This window comes from Mytilus trossulus, chromosome 6, assembly GCF_036588685.1.
Source record: "Mytilus trossulus isolate FHL-02 chromosome 6, PNRI_Mtr1.1.1.hap1, whole genome shotgun sequence".
Lineage (NCBI taxonomy): Eukaryota > Metazoa > Mollusca > Bivalvia > Mytilida > Mytilidae > Mytilus > Mytilus trossulus.
In genome coordinates this window covers 13,018,962-13,042,525 of record NC_086378.1, presented here as the reverse complement: position 1 = coordinate 13,042,525, position 23,564 = coordinate 13,018,962, and the positions used below count along the sequence as shown (strand labels likewise).

The following is a 23,564-nucleotide window of genomic DNA, read 5'->3' as shown; positions in this document are numbered from 1 at the left end:
TAAAATTGAGAATAGAAATACATGCCGAATTGAATATGTCTATTACACATTATGTGTTTCTCGTTTATCTTCAGAACACCAAGCAACCAAATTTTATCATGTCACTGTCCTACAAAACTCTACAGTGTGTGATGTTTGCAAGCTGTGTAGATTGTGTAGATAGTAAGTTTAAATAAAATCTGAACAGCACTTAAATAAAAAGCAATTTTCGATGCAATGTGGATTAAAACTTTAAAATATGGCGTATTTCGTTATAGACCTACTACGACGCAGTAAATTAAGACAGCAGTAAATCCATTTTCAAAACGTTATAGTCGCAAGACGTAACACGATTACTCCTACGTTTTTCAGTATCAACAGTTGAAAGTTATATATTTATATAACACGCCCATTTCGAATTCACACAAAGCAACGAGACAAATCCTTCCTTTGCTTATTGAATAAACTTTTTTGTTAACCAGACTAAACATCAAGATATATCTGCAATGCATATATATATCTTTTTTGGCAAATCACCTTCAACATGTACAATGCAAATGCAATACATCGCTAATGTAAAGCTACAGAGTGTATGTAAATAATGTGTATTGCTTAAATAAGTATCAAAGGAGTAGGTCTGGTAAGGACCAATTTTGGCCTCAAATTTTAGGTTCATCTAACAAAAGACTTTTGAAACTCTTTAAACACTTTAGTGTCTATTTCAAATGATTCAATTAGTTAATGTGAAAGATTTAAACTGAGTAAGTCATTAAAAACGCACCGATTCAAGCTTAAATATGAAAAATCTATCAAATGTGCCGAAAAAAATTTCAGATAGTTTTTGTCAAAAATAGAAGTGGCCGCATCCGTGTTCATCCTCAACCTTTATATATGTTATGTATTATCATCAAATACAACTTACATTCGATTATTATGAATAAACACGAATGCGGCCACTTTCATTTAACACGGAAACCGTCTAAAGGTTAACTAAAATTCTAAATTTGTGAAGATTTCAGTAATTTAGCATGACTTGATGATGCTCGCACCCGATATATGGGCATTGTACTGTAAAAAACAGTCCATATTTATGTATCAGAATTCTACTTTCCAGTTAATAGCTAAAAAAATATATTTTCACATTTTTGTAAAACTGCTATATTCTGGGGCCAAAAAGGGGTCTTACTGAACCTATACCTTTAGTTGATGCACAAACCTTTACGACTGAAGAATTAAAACATTGAAACAAATGATAAAACTTTCGATAGTTTTTTTTTTTAAATGAGACATTAATAGCCTTGTTTTTACACATGAAAAAGATTTTTAATAGCTTATCTCTAAATAAATTTCCTTTATGTACCATAATTCTGAAGTTATGCAATTTTATATGCGCATATAGTCTTCTATTTTTATTGTTTACTGCACTGAAACTTCATATTTGATTTGAGTCTCTAAAGTGATGACTCCTGAGTTAATGATTTCATTGGCGTCAACTGAGTGGTAGTTAATTTTCATTAAAGATCAAATACGTTGATTTGGTACACGAGACGCTAGTTTCGTCTTTTAAATACTCATCAGTGGCGCTAGAACATAAACAGTTGGATGGCATAATCAAATACAGCGCTGAGCATTTAAACTACAAAAATCCTAAAACTTGTGTCAATACATTCAGGTATAAACTTTGGGTAAATTATTATTTCTACAAACGCACATACGATAGAGGAGAAAATATTGAGGGATATTCAAACTCGTAAGTCAAAAATAACGCCATCTCTAAAAAACGAAAACAGGAAAAAAATCAACAATAGTTGGGGTACACACACAACATAACATATAAACCTTGTGTTGCCTTAATTAGATATTCAATATTTATAAATATATATCAGCATGATCAATATTTTATCATATGTGTGCATTCGTCTTTCTATGAAGTTTATATTGTTCATGTTAAAATTTCAATTTAATTATACTCGAGAAGTGGTAATTTTAACTCAACTATTTACTTAGACTGCATCAAATCAACAGACTATAGGTATGATCTCTCTCTTCAGTCATGGAGTATTTATAATAGGATATTGGAGATATTTTTTAAACAACACATTATGTTGAGAGTTGCAGAGCTGTTAAAAACAATAATATTGTTTAAGAGCTGTTTATAAAAAGAACCCTTAATCCAACAACAAAAACAACAGGTTTCCTCCTTGTTTATTACTAGATTATGTTTATGTACGATGTATGTTTCGATTTCAGGTAAAAGACTGTTTGAAGGGAGTAATGTTGATGGAAAATTGGAATTTAATATTGCTTAAAAGTAAAACCAATTACTTGATTAAACTTTCAAAAGTGTTAATGTGTATCAAATGGTCGATTTGTAAAAAAACAATCAATACAATTCCTAATAATTAACTAATATCTAAGATAGCGTTGTAGTGATATTGATTATTTAGTGAAGATAGTAGACTGATGTTTTTTTGGGGGGCGTCCAAACGATAACTACAAAACAACACAAGATAAAACAAAATGGATGTTAGCAGTCACTATACAGTTCTAGCAATGGAAAAATGCGTACTGCAAATTTTTAAACAGGGAAATCGTCTTTGACGTAGATATGCTATAAATGCCCTCCCATGGTGGTGTTGTTACAATACTCACACAGATTATCAAAGCCCTTAAATATATTTTAATGAAAATGGATGTAAAAGTTGGTCATTTTTCCACGATGTTACACAGACATACCAAGTATAAGAGCTATGTGTGTTTGAATTTTTCTGTACGGAATTGCATTCACAAGGTGTTAATGTCACATTACTAAAAACGTCCCATAACTCTTATACAATAAAAATCCGATAAATAACGACACTTTACAAATGAGGCCTTCTTCGTGTATTTAAATCCCATTCTCTGCAATCGTCAACCAAAGTTGGGCACGGGTGGTCACCGATTTTTTTTTAATTTTCTGACAACAAACATTGATATAGAATATGAAAAAAAAGTCTGTACGTGTCACCCTGAATTAGGTATGGTTATCATGACAACTGGCTTTAAAATGTTGAAAATAGCTGATTTTATATATATATACAGCATAATATTCTTGATGCCGTTTATATCATATCAAATTCATTTTGTAGGTTTCTTATATATATATTGCCCTCTATTAATCATATATTAATGAATTTGTTCTATTAACCATAGTTAAAACTGGGAAATTCATGCAATAGATTAGAACAATGTTTATGTAGTATATAATTCAGTTACAGTTTTGATGAAGTTTTTAGATACAAGTTCCTTGTTAAACATGTTAAATAATAGATTGTCGATCCTTGAAATATTTAGACGGAACCGGAAACAGGAAACAGTCGAGCCAAAATATATTACTTAAATAAACTTGAAGGACCCTATGTAACAAACTTCAATCATACTTCACTATGTTCAGTAACTTGATTACATAATAATAAAGAAATACAATGATGCATACGTCCATCAGAAAAAAACGAACGTGGATGGGTATTTATAAATCCCAGCAACAAAAAGACAATAACTACTGATTTTATAGTACTGGCGGTTACTGACAGCTAATTTAAAACCATATACAACTTATACGAAAATACGTGTGTAAACGACTAAAAAGTAAAATCACAAAAACACTGAACTCCGAGGAAAATTCAAACGGAAAGTTCCTAATCAAAAGGCAAAACTAAAAGCTAAAACACATTTAACAAATGGATAACAACTGTCACATTCTTGACTTGGTACAGATATTTTCTAATGAAGAAAATGATGAATCGAATTGTGTTTTATATCTGGTTAAATCATTCACTTGAATGACAGTCGCATCAAATTCCATTACATTGACAACGATGCGTGAACAAAACAAACATATATAAAAGGTAAACATGTCAATACTGTAGCAGTCAACATTATTCTATAACCCTAATCATTATTTTAAAAAAATACAAACATGTATCAAACATGTCAAAGAAGCACAAAATGACATAACGACAAAGCATATTAGTAAAAAATAAACTCATAATACATTTTTGTAGATACCAGGATTAAATTTTGTATTTACGCCAGACGCGCGTTTCGTTTACAAAAGACTCATCAGAGACGCTCGAATCTGAAACAAGTTTAAAAGGCCAAAAAAGGTACGAAGTTGAAGAGCATTGGGGACCAAAATTCAACAATATTTTTCTAAATACAGGTAAGATAAAACCAAGAATACACAAATTTGTCATGTAAAATATTCACCCGTACATATGGGTAAAGTGTAAATACGTATTATCAATCAAAAAAAAACTTTGTACAATGTAATGATACAGGTTTCAAAAGATTGAAGAGCAGTGTGTGTGTATATGTATATAAAACAAATGCATAGTTTGATTTTATTTTTCTTCGAACAAAATCGATATTAGTACAAACAAAAATACAACAACATTAAATGATGAAATGATTTCTGAATTGGTAACATTTTAAAAGAAGTTTATGAAAAGGATCTATTAGGTTTACCCGGATCGTAACTTTATTTACAAGCTACATGTAGATAATCAACATCTGCGTAAAAATCAGAATGTGCAATCCCATTTTTTCATTAATGAAAGAAACTAGTAAAGGTTGAAGGTAATTTCAGGAAAGAAAATGATGACTGGACAATTTATCAGAAATATAAGAATTAGGAGATGTGATATGATTGCCAATGAGACAGCAATCAACAAAATTTTAATATGCATGTATAAAGTTCCCGAGCGAGTTGTGATACATAAGCACCGTAAGATGTTGCCAAAACATAGGAAATAAACAAATGGAAATTAAAATCATCCGTTTTGTCGTATTTTTTTTAATATATAAATCTAAGAAACCACGGTTTGAGCATTTATATTTGATTATTAACCAACTTACTACAATATGTATAGAAATGCCCATGCTTTATAAAAGGAAAATTTCGACATCTGGTCATTATGAACGGCGAAATTGCTACAGCCAGTCATAACGAGATCTCAATCATGCATTACGAAATCTCAGTCATGCATTACGAAATCACACCCGTGCATTACGAAATCACAGTCATGCATTATGAACAGATGAAACGGGACATCGATTAAATCAAAATGTCGTTTTATTCTTTAAATAAGTGTGACATTTTTTTATTCTTTTTTAAACTTAATATAAAAACAAGTTTAAGTGATGTTCATTGACATTGTTTTGTAACGACTTGAAACGGAAATATTTCACAGCCTTTTTCGAGTACGACTTTCGATTATTATCACTGTCTCATTTCCGTTGTTCAATCCTCAGAAATATGCAGACGTTAGAATAGTTAAACTGTCTGATTTATTCTTCCCAGCTACTTTTTATTTGCTAGATGAAATGAAATTTAATAGCATAAAATTAAGTACTTGGATGAGAAATCAGAAATTACATCTGACAGTCACAAAGTTGACTAAAATTCCATGCGAAAAGACGAGTTGAAGTTCAGCTATGAAATTCCTGTATCTTCTTCACGGTAAGTTTCTTACTCTTTGTTTAATCGAAGAATTAAAACCATTTTTAAAATAGAAATGTTATGAAACGGGCTTTTCTGTATTGGTCCTGTTGTAGTGTGTGGATAGCTGTATAATTTTGGATCCGAGACTCGAAGACTGTTCTTGAATGAAGTTGCCTTTATAGTTAGTTAATAAAAGTATCAATATATGGACTTTTTCATATTGGCCCTGTAACATACCCTTGATATTAATAATGGCCTCGGACAGTTGTAATGGCCCTCGGCGTTGCCTCAGGGCCATTACAACCATCCTTGGCCATTATTAACACCTCGGGCATGTTACAGGGCCAATATGAAAAAGTCCATACATTAATACTATATTATTTGAAGTAAGTTTCTCTTGATAAATTTCGGCAGAATATTTAAAAAATAAACTTGATTATTTAACGAAAAAAAATTGTGCTGTTAGATTTTTTTTTTTGCAATTGTGACAAGTATTTACTGAGTTTGGCCAAAAAGTATAATTCATATAGGTATATATACAAGAAAAAGTCTGCTTACAAAAGGTGTACATGTTAGTTTAAACATATTTTATTGTCCAAAAACATTGACAAAAGGAATGCCTATATTTTTCTCAACAAGAAGAGAAGACTGTAAATGAGTTGCAGCAAATATATTGGCGATCAGATTTATAAACTACACTTTTATTATAAAAAAAATTGAAAACTTTTTTTGATAAGATTTATAGAAGTGAATGTCAACATTTTCCACAGAAACAAACCGACCATCAAAGGCATACAGCATAATATTTTATACAAAAAGTACATATCAATGAAAGAATCGATAGGACTATAACATGTAGACAAATTAAAATTAAAATAAACATATGAATAATTAACCATTGCGTGCTTTTCTGCAGAAAAAAGATATTTTTCTAGATTGTTTAGCTCTTTGTCATTTAGAATAGATAACAGTTGTACTAATTTAAAAGTAGATTGTATCTCGCAGTAATAACTCTTTAAAAATTCACATCTGATGTCGTTATATTCATCACATTCTAAAATGAAATGATACATATCTTCAATAGTATTTTTATCTACATACTTCATAAACGTTCATTTCTGGCTATATTATAGTATCTGCCTGTTTCTTTACATAGTGCATGAGCATTTATTACAAATCTTTTAATATAAGATCTATACAAACTGTTAATGGACGACTAAGGTAAAATTGTATAGTGTGATCATCATTTAAATACTGATACAAAGTATATTTCGGCGAATTTTTAAAATATGATAAACCTCCAGATATATAATTATCTATAACTCTTTGTTTAAATTCACTCAAATAAAATGACTGTTTCTAACTTTTGTGAAAACCAAACATCACTAAAACCAAATTTACATAACATACTTCACAAGACCAATTTAGCTTGTCATTTGGCTTCACACAACTAGATTCGTACATATCTTTATATACATGTTTTAAACTACAGTTCTCTGTGTTTAACGGTCTCAACCAGTAGGTTACCATTTTCACATATCTATTTACATACAAGGACACTCTGTCCATCTAAAAATATACCATGTAGTTAACAGATCCTTTTCTAACTTTTAAAATTCTTTTGATATAATATAAATGCATTTTTCCTATATCTTTGGCTTCACTGGCATAATCCATAATACTTGTAACATATGCATCAAATAAAGATACTAACGTTTCTATATTAGAAAAATCATCATAAGTTTTGCTAAGTAAGCTGGAAGTAGCTTTCCTACCCTGTTCAGTTAGTGTCTTTTGAGTTACAGTTAATATAACGTTATAATTACACAATAAACCCCCGGGTTAACACATTCATTACACACTTCTACTACTGTACCATTTAAATACCATTTTTCGTTATCTTTTATTTTACCTCTATTATGAAAAATTACAATTTTTGTTTTACTTAATTTAATATGTAGCCCATATTGTGTTGAACATTCATTTACAGTATTTATGATTTTTTTGTAACTCGATAACACTTTCACTAAAAAGAACTTTATCGTCTGCGTACATGAACAAATATAAATTTAACATTCTGACTTCATATTACTCAATACCCTGTAAATTGAGCACAATTTCCTTTTCAAACATCACATAAAAAAAACGTTTTTAAGACCAAAAGAAATATTTTCAATCACGTCCTTACATCTGGTATCTAAGGAAAATGTATCCTTAGTTACGAGTCCAAATAGAGTACAAACTAGTCAAAAATCAACACATTTGCTGGTCACCCAGAGCGAAAGTGTGACTAGGAACGTGTTTTTTTTTATCAGAAGTACAAAGTGTGGTAACCATTTCCAAGCATATACATTTGTATAACATTTTCATAAGTGTGATGTTTTATAATACATTGATATAGCAACGGGAAAATGCAAAGAAATTTGAATTGGAAACATTAAAGAGCCACAACAGGAAAAAAAATAATATTTTTTTTTATTTCGAAAATGTAATTAATATATCGTTTGATGTCGTATGCAAAAAACCCGATGAAAAAAAATTGAGAAATAAAGCCATAGTAATGGTCCAAAGTTCATTATCGCACCTGTTACCGAAGATGCACGATTCTAATTGCCGATCACTTCCGGCTAATACCCAAAACAATGCATGACGTCACATCGAGAACAAATATCAACTTCCAAACAATGGCACATGAGGAGAATGCATCTGAACCACGGCCTATCGAGCCCAGTGATGACGAAGACGAACCAGAAAATGACTTGTCGTGTGGGTCGTCATCTTTTGGTGATGAAGATGAGAGAAACCTGACAGAAAATTCCGACACAGATGAAATCGAGGAGGTTGTTGCTGCTGTGGCTGGAATAAATCCATATCAGTTCGAGCCATACGCTTCCGACTCTGAGACCAGTGAAAACGAGGAAGGAGAAAATCATCAAGAAAATAGACTTGAAGACAATTCTTGGTGAATATAATTTTATTTGCGAACTTTCATTTATCATTTTTATCCTTGCAAGTTTCCGATTTTGGCTTTTCTCTCCATCGGACCCTATTTTCAACCAAGTTCTGTGATCTTCTGTATTACACGGACATAAATTGCAAAAGACGACAAAGTTGTTGACATATTTTTTTGTAGTATACATTTTTTTAAACAAAATTTCAAGTACAGAAAATATGAAAATATCACTGTAAAAAATGGCAGAAACGTTTAGAATTCCAAATTAATTTAGTTTTCGAAAGTAACATTTCTATTAAAGTAGGATCAGCATACATTTTTGATGAAGTAAAGGTCACCTGACAATACTCACCTGTCCTTGTAAAAAAGATTGGGGTGGGAATAAAAAAAATTATGATGTCATTTACAAAGGGTTCAGGGTCATATCAAAAAATGAAATGACTTCTGTTCTGTTTCCGTTACAAGGTGTCACAGAAAAAAATAAAACATACTTTCAAGACGTCATAGTTTTTTTGGACTAGGAAGTGCACGTGTCACAGAAAGAAACACCTTAGTCAAGACCTCTTAAATATTTGAACTACGAAGGCGTAACTAAAAAATAAAAATAATCCTTCGTGACATCATAGCTGAATGACCTTTTAAAACATCAACATTTTTTTTATTGACTATGAAGGCATCGCAGGAAAATAAATAAATAGCCTTTTAAGACGTCATTACTATTTGAACTATGAAGGCGTCACAGAAAAAAAATGAAATAGCCTTTTAATAGGTCATATAATTTGAAATAGGGGGGGGGTCTCATTCATGGCTTTAATAATTTATAAGTTTTTTGTTTACTATCACAGTTCATGGATGTTTTGTATTTTCCTTGTGTAGATAAAATTTTGTATTTCCTCAGGTGTTCTTGTGGAAATTGTGAGGTGATGCCGACAGCCAGAGAATGCATTTGTTGCAATGAAGTGCAGAGGGTGTTAGATGTCAAAAATGAAGAAGACATTTCCTGCATAACACAACATCCAGGATTTTCACCAGTCTGTCTTGATGTTCATGTTTTGGGTGTTGCATACTTCCAGTACAGACAGGAATATGGCGAAAGACCAGAACAGGCTAATGAGTAATACACTAATTCATTGCCTTCAATACTTCTTTTTAACTTAATCAAATTGTAAATTTTTTGCAAAATTATAAAATATGTGTCTAAACAATTTACCGCATTTATAAAATAATATAATACTAAAGCAAACAAACCAATTGCATGCAGTTAATTTAAAGTTGGGAATTGTACACTTTATTTCTCTATGGGTTACAAAGACATTTTGCCAACCCTGATTAAATGAGACCAGACTAGACATCAAGGAGTTGTAAGCGATCACTATAGCCACCACTGTCAATAATTGACACAATTTTTATCATCTCAACTATAAACTATGCTTTTGACCTTGTATGTAGAAATCATGTTTCTTAAGATATTTAAGTGTTGGCGCAATATTTATCAAAAGGTCATAGGGTCCTCAACTATAACCCAATTACATTTACCTCGACCTTTGACCTATGAAATTGGACATACACATGGTTGGTTATTATAACTCAAGATATACATGTAGTGCACATAATTAATTCATATTACAAAAAAGAAAAAATTAAAAAAAATTAAGTACATTGTTACATAATTTGAATTAAAGTCCTTAATCTTTTATTTGTCCCAAAGTCAAAGTTTAAATTCTGTTTTCAGACGCAGCAGATATACTGCATACAGGCAGTTTGTAAGATGGTGCTGGCAATTTCTTGGGAAAGAGGTACGGGTAGTCATTCCTTCATGTGCAGTATTACGTATCAGGAGGACATTCCTGGGCCAGAATTACACTGGTTTCCATCAGGCTGACAGTGACTAGTTACTCCAATGTTGAAGCGGCTAATAAGATTTTGAACTGCTATCTCTTTGTCTGGTCTCTCATATTCACTACAAAGAGGAGGAGGAACATCTACCAGCAGTTTAACATCATGATCGTTCATATGTGACACCTTTCCAAGACCCATCACTGTGGTCATTACTCTTTGTACATAGTCTACAAGAATAAAAAGTTTATTCATTAAAATACTTGTCTGTTATCCTGCAGCATTTTAACTTCGAAATATAGAAATCTTTAATTTTTCATTGATAATAATATCTTTGGGGTGTAACTTAGATACATCTACTTGTCTAACATCCTGGTGGTGTATGTAATACTATGTAAAACACAAAGAATCCAGACATTAATGACCAACACTTGACATACTGGCATTCAAAGATCAGTATTTCTTGAATCACTTACCATATGTGCAGTCTACCAAAATTCTCTTGACAGAGTAATCCCCCTTCTTAAACTTTGGATAGACTATCTTGTACCGTGCTCTGCCATCCTTTGTTACAGCTTGTTCCCTTTGGCTGTTCTCATTAAAGTGAAGAGCTGCCAGCCACAACCTGTTAAAATTTTAAATTAAACAAATTTAGTTTAGTTGATTCATACCAAAAATTACTGACAAAATTATGAAAATAAAAAGCACAGAGAGACACTGAGTCTCAAGTTCATTTAATATGCTATCATGAACTTTTTATGGTATACCATTGTCCATCTGTTTCAGTTTGTCACATTGTACAATAACTCAAAAAGGCTTTCTGCAATTTCAATGAACTTTTTTAGCAAATTATTTAAATTTGTGCATACAGATTACCGGTACCATGCTGTACACTGAGGAGCATTATCAATTTTTTTACCTGCAAAGCATTCCATGGTAGGAAAAGCCAATCATTTTGGGTGCAAAATGGTTTATGACAGAATGGTAACCCTCCAAGGCTGATGTTTGTTTGCCTGGTGACAACATGACAATATTCTTTTTCATCTGCCAGTGACACACAATTCCCTGCAGCTTTTCATACACCTTTGTTCCTGAAATTAAATTAAATATTGACCGAGGTGTTGTAAATTATTGTTACACTTACAGGGACATATGTTTCATAACATTTAGCTAAAATAGAGAATGGAAACAAAACTTTTTTCTCATTTTTAAAGGGGCATAACTTAAGGAAGGTAAAATGGCCCACCAAAATACAAATTTAATCTGTGTTTTGGTGTAAAAAGCAATTGTGTATGAGTTTTATAACAATTGATGAAGCAAACTGAAAACTGAAACCAATTTTGGGGTGTACAGACAGAATAGGGCAAAACTTAATGTCCTTCCCCTACGGCTGGGTCATAAAAACAGCTGAGAATAGCGACATACTACATATAAAAATGTCATGAAAACAAACATGAGCCAAGGCTCTTGTGTTGAATGCCCTTAGTTTTACATATCGTTATTAAGAATCATCAGTACCTGGTTTAAGCCATTTCTTGTGCCTTTCTCTGCCCTCTAAAGGCCCATGCTGACATGCTGGAAATTCATCACCATGCCCATCATGTACATTTATGATGTGGTTCAGAATAGAATACCACTTAGCAACAATGACAACCTGGTCCAGTCCTGTCGAAGAGGCAGCAGTCCAGTAAAGATGGTTGACAATACTTTTTATCCATGGCTGAAGGTCCTTGCAGTCTTTTTCTAACGAAAGTTTGGCCAACTTTTTCTTTAAACCTGAAAAATAGCCATGTTATTATATTTTAACTTAACATAATGCGTCAACTGGTTAGAAACAAAATAAAAAAAGATATGGTATGATTACCAATGAGAAAACTATCCACAAAATACCAAAATGACACAGACATTAACAACTACAGGTCTCCGTACAGCGTTCAACAATGAGCAAAGCCCATACCTGTTAGTAAGACCAATAATAGTTAAGTACTGTAAAAAGTACTTCATTTAACAGCATTTTAAAAAACTAACCTTTGGCAACATGCCATACATCCAAGTGGTGTGTTGTTTCTGGCATCTGTTCCCGTATCCATTTGGCAATCATTTTGTGTCCATCTGTTATTATGGTCTTTATTGGTATGTTATGGTGACGGAAAAACTCAATACTTCTCTCTAATCCAGCCTTTTCCATATGATGGCTATTTGGAACTTCATTACTCTGTGAAAATAATAACAGTTGAAAATTTAAATACTGATAGCTAAAATATTCTTCTCGACCTGCTGAAAAAACAATCTGCTCTATATTATACATGCATGGTGATGTTCAGTTTAGTTTAGGGGAAGCTGTCCATATGTCAGTCCACCTTGTCAGTGTTTGTCAGTTTGTCCATCTCATCTGTCAGTCCAGCTTATCAGTATTGAAGACTTTTTTTTATAATAATTAATTATATTTATTAATTTGATTTCCAGAATAATTTTTTTAGGACTAATTTCAAAGCATAAAAATGTAAATATATACCTGAACTAATTGAATATCTGCAACAATTCCCTCATCCAAATCAATCATGTTGTAACTTCCATATTTAGCGCAATGGCCAGGAGTGTCACATCTACCATCACCGCCAAGAACAACACTTCTACCACTTTGTATAACATCATGAACATAATCTTGTTGGTAATTAAACCAAACATGCCCAATTGCTGGGAAAATAAAGAACTTCTGGTGGCTCATGTAGGTACTCATGCTGATACAGGATATGTTCATGAAGTTGTACATCCTCAATACTTTACTAGGAATTGATCCAGAGAGGAGAATGGCAGAAGACATGCTTAAATTCCCAGCTGGCTTTCCCCCGACAAAAGGCTGGCTAAACCATTTGAAAGAAAATTCACAGGCAGGACATACATAAGATATTTTAACCAGTGAACCATGCACATAGTTGATGTTCCCTCTGCAAGGTGTCATACACTTTTTGCATCTATCAAATAGTTCCAGCAAATTCGCCTCAAAAACAATATATTTTGTCATCTCAGCAGCTGGCAACTATGTGGAATAGGCTTTGCTCATTGTTGAAGGCTGTACAGTGACCTATAGTTGTTAATTTCAGTGTATTTTGGTCTCTTGTGGAGAGTTATCTTATTGACAATCAATCCATATCTTCTTATTTTTTATATTGTCAATTCCAGCTGGAGAATGTGACTTATCAAAGCAGGGCATCCTATTATCTTGTACATGTATATATACTATGTGGGAAGAATCCGGGTCCGTTCGCTCCCACTCATGTTCGCCCCCTTTCACTTTCGCACCCTACATGTTCGCACCCAAAGTCCGTTCGCACCCTACATGTACGCGCCCAATTTTAATTGGTTTTGGGTTTAATAACTTTGTAATCAAGTTTTGGCAAGTAGTATTCTAAAAGTATAATTGTTTTCGTTGTCTCAAAATAAAGTATGACAACATTTTTTATTGAGTTGAATAAATCTTAATTATGTTTTGGTTAGTGTATTGCTATAACTTTGTTTCATTGACTCGTTTCACAATGGAGTGAGAAAAAATTTGGTTGCTTATATAGGGAATCAATGAAGCGTGACTAGAGTGGGACCCCTTTTATGTCTGTCAGTGGGCCCCACTTATAAAATATCCTGGATCCCCCACTGTTTTTTTTGAGTATTTAATAAATTTTATCATGTTTGATCATGTTTTGGTTATAATAGTGTATTGCTATATTTTATTGTTTCATTGTTTCAGATCAAAGGGACCAAGCTGTTAAAAAACAATTATCTTTTGTGTTTTTCATTTAAAAATTAAATATTCAGTATTTACACCAAATCAATTAAAAACAAAAATCATGATTTTCCAATTATCAACTGGAATTTGAATTAAAATTGGGCGCGAACGTGTAGAGTGCGAACGGACCTTGGGTGCGAACGTGCGAGGTGCGAACGTGTAGGGTGCGAAAGTATATTGGGCGCGAACGGACCTGATACCATGTGGGAAGTGCCACAACCCCATTGACCCCTGCTAGAATACATATATATGTATGCATTAATGATAAAAATGGTACTGCAATTTTAATAAACCTATGAAGTAATGAAACCAATGACCATGATGACTATTCTTACCCTTGCAGTTTCTCTCTTTGCATATCCTCTACGAACTTTCTTTGGAGGAGAACTTTGGCATACTGCATCCTCAGAAGGTGACAACATTTCTAGTGGGAATGGCATTGCTCTAGTCTTAGTTGCTGTTGGTGTTGTATTTGTCACTGTTGGTGATGCTGATGTGGAGGTGACTGATTTGCTAGTAGATGCCTTCCGTTTCTCCTTGGAACTGTTCTTTGACTTAGGGGTAACTGCCAATGGCAATGGTTCTGGTGCGGCATGCACTGAAGGTATGGCATTACAGTTCAGCTGCACTTTCTTCGGTTTTCGTCCGAAGTGTTCCAACTCAAACCGAAAACGAAATGGGAAACAGTCCATGGTAAAATGATCTGAACATATGGCAGAATATTCTGTTGGACCTGACCAAACTGCCCTCTTTGCCTTCACGAAGTCAACCCATTGTCGGCAAAGTGATGGATCCTTCGGAAAAGTATGCAAAGAATATCCATCTTTATGTGTATTTCCACAGTTGGCAGCAACACATCTTGTGCCACTTCCACTGCTTTTACCACCACGGTCTCCCCTCGGCATTATAATGATACAAAAACTTATATATATTCGGTATTTGTACGTAGATTCAGTGTAAACAAAGTGATTTCAATAACCGGAAGTATATATCTGTTCTCGATGTGACGTATTTTTGCCGAGAGCTTACGGAACTTACCGACCGAGAAATTTATCCAGGTGATTTAAATCGACGAAAACTCACCTGTGGTAATAACTTTATTATTATTGTAAATTTTCTCCTCGGACTTTTTTGCAATCGTTTAAAAAATGAAGGATCATGAGGGAAATGAGAAATAAAAATTTTGGAAATTTTGAATGATGTGGCTCTTTAAAGAATAAGACCCAATTTGTATAATATGAATACAAAAATCCAGACTAACGGTGATGTGATGTACGTTTTATTTTTGATATTGTCTATCTTTAATGTTAATAAAAATTATAAAATTTGATAGACTTAAAAGAGAAATGGTTGCCTGCCGTTTTCAAAAATACAATTATCCCCCTTTTTCTATGTTTTTCTGAAGTCTGCCAGAAATGATCTGTAGACTAAGCTGACCTTATGTCATCCAACTACTTCTCTGCGAACAATTTTATTTTGTTTCATAATAGTTTTGTTATAGATTGAATATGCAAATTAATAAGTATTTGGGACTAACCCTAATGCAGACTGTCATTCTAACCCTAATGCTGCCAATAAAAAGTAAATTCACAAAAATACTGAACTTAGAGGAAAATCAATTCGGAAAGTCCATAATCACATGGCAAAATCAAATAACAAAACGCATGGACAAGACCTGTAATATTCCTGACTTGGTACAGGCATTTTCAAATGTAGAAAATGGTGGATTTAACCTGGTTCTATAGCGCTAACCCTCTCACTTTAATAACAGTCTCATCAAATTCCGTTATATTTGCATTGATGCGTTAATTAAACAGACACAATAAATAAAATAGTCTAAATATTGGTACATCAGTCAACATCGTATACCAATTTTAAAAGGACCAATTTAACAGAACGCAAACACATGTACTATCTACGAATACTAGTACATTGATTGATTTGAGTGTCTGACGTCAGAAATTTTTATGCGTCACATAAATTTGTCGTTCAATGTGCATACAAACAATTTTAAAATTAACATAGGCAGTGTTAGCATACAGGGTTAAAAAATCAAAAGTATGTAAGAATAAATTTCAGAATAAGACCGAGATTTAAACTAATCCAAAAGTTATATATATTATTTATAAGAATCCAAAAACAGTTGATTCCACTACGCGATTTAATGATTATGACGTTTGCGGTTCAACGTATATAGTACTTCATAATAGAAATATATCATAATGACATATAATAGAACAATATCATACTGAAGGAATCTTTTAAAGTACAGAGCCACGTTATAGGAACAAAAAAAAAATACAAAAAGTCGCATATACAAAACAAACACTAAAAAAAAATAACCTTAATGTATATTGTAACCCTTACCCTAATGCAGACTGTCTTTAATATTGTTACGATTTTACAGTTTAAAATGTTTATATACTATTATGTTCTTTTTAATATCTTTATGATTTACATTTGGAAACAACTTTTCGATAACTAGGTTCAGGGTTTGAGATTTTGAAACTAAAAAGTAATAATCCTATTAATTAAAGGATTTGATTAGGAACTTCCCGTTGTGAATTTTTCTGGGAGTTCACCTTTTTTGTGATTTTATTTTTCATGTTTCAATTTTGATTTATTTGAGGTTTTTTTCTTTAAATAAAGTCTAATTGATAAATGTTATGATAAACCCACATTCGCTCATTTTCATTGTTATTCGTTTTTCCTATTTTAGAATCGCATCATTTTAATTATTCTACACATTGAACGAGACTTGTTTCTGCATTGAAATCATGTAAATAGTTTCTCTAGTCATTTAAAAATACTGTGCTTTCAGGTACATATAATGAATGTGCTCTTTGAAATAAACCCCACATACAGCCGCTAAACTACAGTGCAAATAGGCCTAATTTCCAATCAATAGTGACTATTTCATAGCATTGTTTTTATCTATTTTAAAAGAAGTATTGATGTTTTGTTTTTATCTTTCCTTGATAAACGTTTTAACCCTGACAAATATTCAAGTAAAAAAGATTTACTTGGAGGAAAAAAAAACCTTTAAACAATCTCGTTTAGATTTTTTTCTGATTTCTGATAATATTTTTCACTTTGTTAATGATGTTAAAATTGATAATAGTTACAGGTCTGATCATTCACCTGTGGTCTTTTCTTTCAAGATTAATGAATTTTTAAAAGGCAGAGGCCTTTGGAAGTTTAATAATTCCCTTCTTCATGATACTGACTATGTTAAGGAGATAAAAACAAATCATAAGTATAGTAAAAGAACAATATGCCGTCAAGATATATAGAGATGAAAATTTACAAAATATTGACAACTCTGAAATTGAATTTACTGTTGATGACCAGTTATTTTTAGAAACTCTACCCACAGAAATACGTGGTAAAACTATTTCATATGCCTCTTATAAAAAAAAGGCGGATATAAAAATTGAAAATGAAATTATTTCAAAATTAAAACAATCAGAAGAAAATGCTCTAACAGTAGAAAATCTGGAAGAGATTGATCAGAAAAAAGCAGAATTTAAAATGTATAGACAAAAGAAGGTTCAGGGACAATATGTTAGGTCAAGAAGTCAGTGGATTGAAGAAGGAGAAAAACCTACAAATTTTTTTTTTAAATCTAGAGACTAGAAATTATATTAATAAGACTATTCAAAAACTTACTTTAGAAAATGGTGTTATAGTGGAGGAACAAAAAGAAATCTTAAATCAGACAAAGGTGTTTTGTGAAAAACTTTATAGAAAACAAGATTGTTTAAAAAAAGGTTGATTTAACACGGGAATGTTGTTATGACGAGATACCAAAGCTTAGCGAGGATGAAAAGCAATCATTGGAGGGAAATATTATTTTTTCTGAATTAACTGCAGCATTAAAGAGGATGAAAAATAACAAAAGTCCTGGATCTGATGGTTACACTGTAGAATTTTTTTAATTTTTTTGGATCGATATTGGTAAATTTGTCCTTAGATCTATAAATTTTGTGTTTTGGAAGGGCAAAATGTCTGTCACCCAGAGGCAGGGAGTTATTACATGTATTCCAAAAGATGGTAAACCAAAACAATTTCTTAAAAATTGGAGACCTATTACTTTACTAAATTCTACATATAAATTGGCATCAAGCTGTATAGCAGAGAGAATAAAATCTGTTTTGTCAAAATTAATAAGCTCGGATCAAACTGGTTTTGTTCCAGGTAGATATATAGGCGAAAATTGTAGATTAATATATGATATTCTACATTTTACTGAAGAAAATAATATTCCAGGAATTCTCCTGCTGATTGATTTTGAGAAGGCATTCGATTCCATATCTTGGTCATTTCTTCATGATACATTAAGATATTTTAATTTTGGTGAATCTGTTACATCCTGGGTTAAAACCTTCTATAACAATATAACAGCTGCGGTGACACAAAACTGCTGTCTGTCAGAATTCTTAACTATATAGAGAGGCTGTAGACAGGGAGATCCTTTATCCCCTTATATGTTCTGGCTATGTGCAGAAATATAAGGCATTTTGGTAAGAAATAGTAAGGAGATAAAGGGTATTACTATAGATGATACAGAGTTTGTACTTTCTCAATATGCAGATGATACATCCTTGATATTAGATGGCTCGCCAGAATCGCTCGATGCATCTCTTCGTGTTCTCCAATTGTATGCTGAAATCTCGGGACTTAAGATAAATATAGAAAAAACAAGTGTTATTTGGATAGGTAGCAAAAAACATAGTCAGGATCAAATTTGTGTAAAGTGGGGATTGAAATGGGGCTCCAGTACATTTAAACTACTTGGAATTACTTTTTCAGTCGACCTAGATAGAATGATTAATTTAAATTATAGGCCAGTTTTAGATAATATAGACAACACTTTGAAAAAATGGTCAAAACAGTATCTCACCCCCTTTGGAAAGATTACAATTTTAAAACTTTGGTCATAGCTAAATTAAATCATCTGATTCTATCTATCCCTAGTCCAGATTAGAATATGTTACTTAATTTAACAAATAAAATGTATGCTTTTATCTGGGATAATAAACCAGATAAGGTCAAGCGAGATCTTTATGTCAAGATTATTATAAGGGTGGTTTAAAAATGCTAAATTTAAAAGCATTTATACAGGGACTAAAACTTACATGGGTGAGACGTTTGTATAATTCGAATTCAAAGTGGGTGACATTAGTCTCTATTGTGGAGCAAATAAATTTTATTGAAATAAGTTATATTGAGCCTATTAAAAGATCATTAAATAAATTTTGGCAAAAAGTTTTTGATGCTTGGAAAACCCTTAATCAAATTAGAAAACCAAGATATATTGATGAAATTCTATCTTATTCTTTATGGGAGGTAGAAAACTTTAAAATTTGTGGTTCAAGAGTCTACTATAAAAACTGGGCAAATGCGGGAATTTTGACAGTGCAAGATTTGTTAGATGACCAGGGCAAAGTTATGTCATTTCAAAATTTCCAACAATTATATATTCGGGTTTAGTTTTCTGTAATAAGTTAATACTTCAGTTTCATTATGAATATATCTTTCACATTCATTTGTTAAAATTTACTGTTTGCAATAGCATGAATCGTTCTATATAATAGTTTTCTTATCCCGGGCATAAAAACAATGCCGTATTTAGCAAAACCTTTTCAACTTTTGATCTTCAGTGCTGTACAACTTTGTACTTTTTTTACTTTCGATCTTGTATATCTGGGCGTTATGTATTCGGGTTTAGTTTTCCGTAATTTAGTTTTCTGTAATTAGTTTTTACTTCAGTTTCATTATGTATATCTCTTTCATATTCATTTGTTAAAATTTACTGTTTGCAATAGCGTGAATTGTTTTATATAATATGAATGTTCTTATCCTGGGCATACAAACAATGCCGTATTTGGCAAAACCTTTTCAACTTTTGATCTTCAGTGCTGTACAATTTTGTATTTTTTTCACTTTCGATTTTTTATATCTGGGCGTCACTGGTGAGTCTCGTGTGGACTAGACGCGTTTTTGGCGTATTGAATTTTAAACCTGATGCTTTTTGTTATCTATTAATCATGCTTTTCTTAGTCTAATATGTTCTGCTTTTTATTTGTATTGTAGTCCTGTAATATTTTGTTTTCATTTCAATGTTATATTTAACTGTGCCATTAAAGTGCGAGGTTTGGCATGCCATAAAACCAGGTTCAACCCACCACTTTTATTCCCCTTTAAAAGTGTCCTATACCAAGTCAGGAAGATGGCCATTGTTATAATATTGTTCGTTTCTGTGTGTGTGTGTTGCATTTTAACGTTGAGTCGTTTGTGTTTTCTCTTATTTTTGAGATAAGACGTGGCACGGTACTTGTCTATCCCTAATTCATATATTTGGTGTTGATGTTATATTTGTTATTCTCGTGGTGTTTTGTCTGTTGCTTGGTCCGTTTCGGTGTTGTGTCGTTGTTCTCCTCTTATATTTAATGCGTTTCCCTCGGTTTTAGTTTGTTACCCCGATTTTGTTTTTTGTCCATGGATTTATGAGTTTTGAACAGCGGTATACTACTGTTGCCTTTATTTATATCAATTTAGGCCAAATATTTTACATTATTATGGAATAGCACACTCGCTTAATGAGTGGTTAAACACGATAAACATTGAAGTAAACGAGAAAAAAATTCATGCAATACTACCTTTTAACATAAGTATCTTTTTTGAATCAAAAAAAGGTTCAAAGGACATGTACAACATATTGAAGAAAAATATATTACATTTGCTGCAAAGGAAAAATGGGAGAACCATCTTAATATGACTGGTTATAACTGGAAAAAAATACACACTTCGTGTACAAAATATAGTAAAAGCACTAAGCTCTGCTGGTTCCAATATATAATTAACCATAGTATTTTGGGAACTAATTCACTACTTTACCAGATGAAAATAAATAGTAACAACATGTGTACATTTTGTAAAGAAGGACCAGAGACTATAGAACATTTATTTTGGAGCTGTAAGATGGTCGCCAGTCTCTGGCATGCACTAAACATTTGGATTTTTGAAATGACAAATATTGAACTGCCTTTGAATATTATGATTATTTTATTTGGTATCTTAGAAAATGTTCAATTAAATTTTGTTAAAAATAAGATTTTTTTTTTCAAAATACTACATTTACCGAACAAAACTACAAGAAGTTTTGCCAAATTTAAATGCTTTAAAAAATTATTTAAAGGAACACTTGAATTTAGAAAAATACATTTCATTTAAAAACCTCTCTGTAGAGGAATATATCAAATACTGGAGTCCCTGGGCCCCTATCATAGAATAAATAATAAATGGTAAAATTTTATTGAAACATCACTTATGCATATCGCAAGAACAAGTAAGACTTCAATGTTATAAGATATTTATTTATTTTCAAGCTACTATTGCACCATCATATATATTCAACTGTTGTTTTATTATCTAATATTTCTTTTGTGTGAAAATGCCATTCTGTACACCTTTGTTCATACATGTTGTGCTAGTCTATTTGTTACAATAAAGAAAATTCATTATGAAAAAAAATAATATTCAAGTACCTAATCAATAAGGCTCAATACATGTATCATCCCCATCTTAGTAGCAATATATCAACTTCACCTGTATGTGAGATAAATATTTCCCAACTTATTTGATATTCAAGAGCTTGCAGCTCCTACTCAGACTGTGTAAAACGTCAACAGTGTCTGAGCACAAAGTGGATGAATCAGGGGTATGTAAAAGAACGTCTTCAAAATAAGCTTATCGGAAGGATCCAAGACCTTGTTGATAAATATTTCGTATCAACTTCACAAATAAAACATGTTGGTCCGGGTGTATAGATACTACGCACCAATGTTGTTTCTCATCTTATTAACGTGTTTTGCCATTTGATTAATGTCATTCCTTATTTAATTTTCCTCCAAGTTCAGTATTTTTGTGGAAGTGCAATACTTCCTAATTATTAATTTTGTATTGATGAGGAATAGAAGAATAACAAAAATACAGAACTACATGGAAAAAGTCCGTAATCAAATGGAAAAAATCCAAAAGCCCAGACACATCAAACGAATGGATATCAGCTGTCATATTCGTGTCTTGGTACATGCATTATTTGTATGTAGAAAATGGTGGATAAAACTTGGTTTTATAGAAAAGCTGGTATCTATTAATTATCAACAATCTCGACAGTCACATTCATTTGGAACGTTTGGTGGTGTTAACATTTTGAATCGATTTAACCATCACACTGTTTTACTATAGCGGCACTGTACCTTCGAGCATAAATGTCCAGAGTCACTGTTTGGGAAGTTTTCGTCTAAAATTCTTTGCCTCTAAGTAATTGATTTGACCAGTTCTCTAGTTTTGAATCGAATATCACTGATGCGTCATTTTAGAAATTTATTTGGTTTCATTTTCCTTTTATTTATTCAAGCGTCACTGACGAGTCTTTTGTAGACAAAACACGTGTCGGTCGCAAATACAAAATGTCAATCCTGGAATCTATTATTAGTTTTTTTTAACAAAAGAATGCGTTTGACGAACTCTGTAATGAGTTTGTTTCTGTCTTAAAAAGAGAAAAAAGTTCAGTTGAAAGATCCATTTATTTAACACTCAAATCAACCTATTGCAGCGACACTATCTGAAAAAGAATTAATCAAACACTTTTAATCAAAATGTACAAAAAAGGCGAGTGTTCTACTTTTAAATTTCCAAGTAGTTTAAACATATTTTATTGTCCAAAAACATTGACAATAGGATTAGACACAAGTTTTGCAACTTAGATCGTCTTCTCCATTACATACAAATAATAAATAACCGAACAAAAATGAAATACATAATAATAACATCATAAACAATATTAATATGAAGACATGAAACTAACGAGAATTTAAACGACATGACTCATCTATTTCTAAAAGTCGAGTTGACCGTAAATTTTTATGATAGACCTACCTGGTAGGTTGTATTAATCTTGGAATAAATATTCCCTCAAAAGGTAAGTGTTTACTGTATTTTAAACTAATAAGTTAAATTGTTGTTGTCAACTGATGAATTATATACTAAAATCAAATTGATGATCCATGTCTTAGGAACAAATGAACAATTTCATTCGAAGTCAACAAAAAGTAATAACATTGTTATTGGTATATATTTAACCATAATGTCTATAAACTATGAAAAGCGATTGGTCTCTTTAATATAATTCTGCACTTTTATAAAAATTAGCCTGTTTATGTTAAAAGTAAACAAAGCATTGCCGTACATTAAATTTTCAAAGTCGGTAGGTATATTTTCTTTTCTAAGTTCAAAAAATAAGGTATTCCTTTGCACTGTATAATTTTTACACGAGAGGAAATAATGTTGGGCATTTTCGTATAAAAAACCACATTGACACATTGCGTTAGTTTTAATATTAGCGTGATACAGATCCATGTTCAGGGCACTGCATTTGTTCCTTAATCTTGCGTGTAAAATATTTAAATATCTATCGCCAATATTGAAATATGTAGGGGGTGATTTGTTTTTTTTAATATTTC

The 23,564-nt window shown here is 31.9% G+C and overlaps 2 protein-coding genes across 2 annotated transcripts; one reads left to right on the top strand and one right to left on the bottom strand.

The window, feature by feature from the left end:
- Window positions 1-8,145: 8,145 nt before the first annotated feature.
- On the top strand, window positions 8,146-9,532 carry LOC134722326 (uncharacterized). Its single transcript, XM_063585935.1, has 2 exons — window positions 8,146-8,423; window positions 9,313-9,532. The coding sequence occupies exons 1-2, from the start codon at window positions 8,146-8,148 to the stop codon at window positions 9,530-9,532; spliced, it is 498 nt and encodes a 165-aa protein (XP_063442005.1).
- Window positions 9,533-9,642: 110 nt separating this feature from the next.
- On the bottom strand, window positions 9,643-13,278 carry LOC134720820 (uncharacterized). The gene is made up of 6 exons (XM_063583349.1): window positions 12,766-13,278; window positions 12,279-12,465; window positions 11,769-12,026; window positions 11,170-11,341; window positions 10,727-10,875; window positions 9,643-10,480 (listed from the first exon to the last, which is right to left on the bottom strand). The coding sequence occupies exons 1-6, from the start codon at window positions 13,273-13,275 to the stop codon at window positions 10,248-10,250; spliced, it is 1,509 nt and encodes a 502-aa protein (XP_063439419.1). The 5' UTR covers window positions 13,276-13,278; the 3' UTR covers window positions 9,643-10,247.
- Window positions 13,279-23,564: the final 10,286 nt, after the last annotated feature.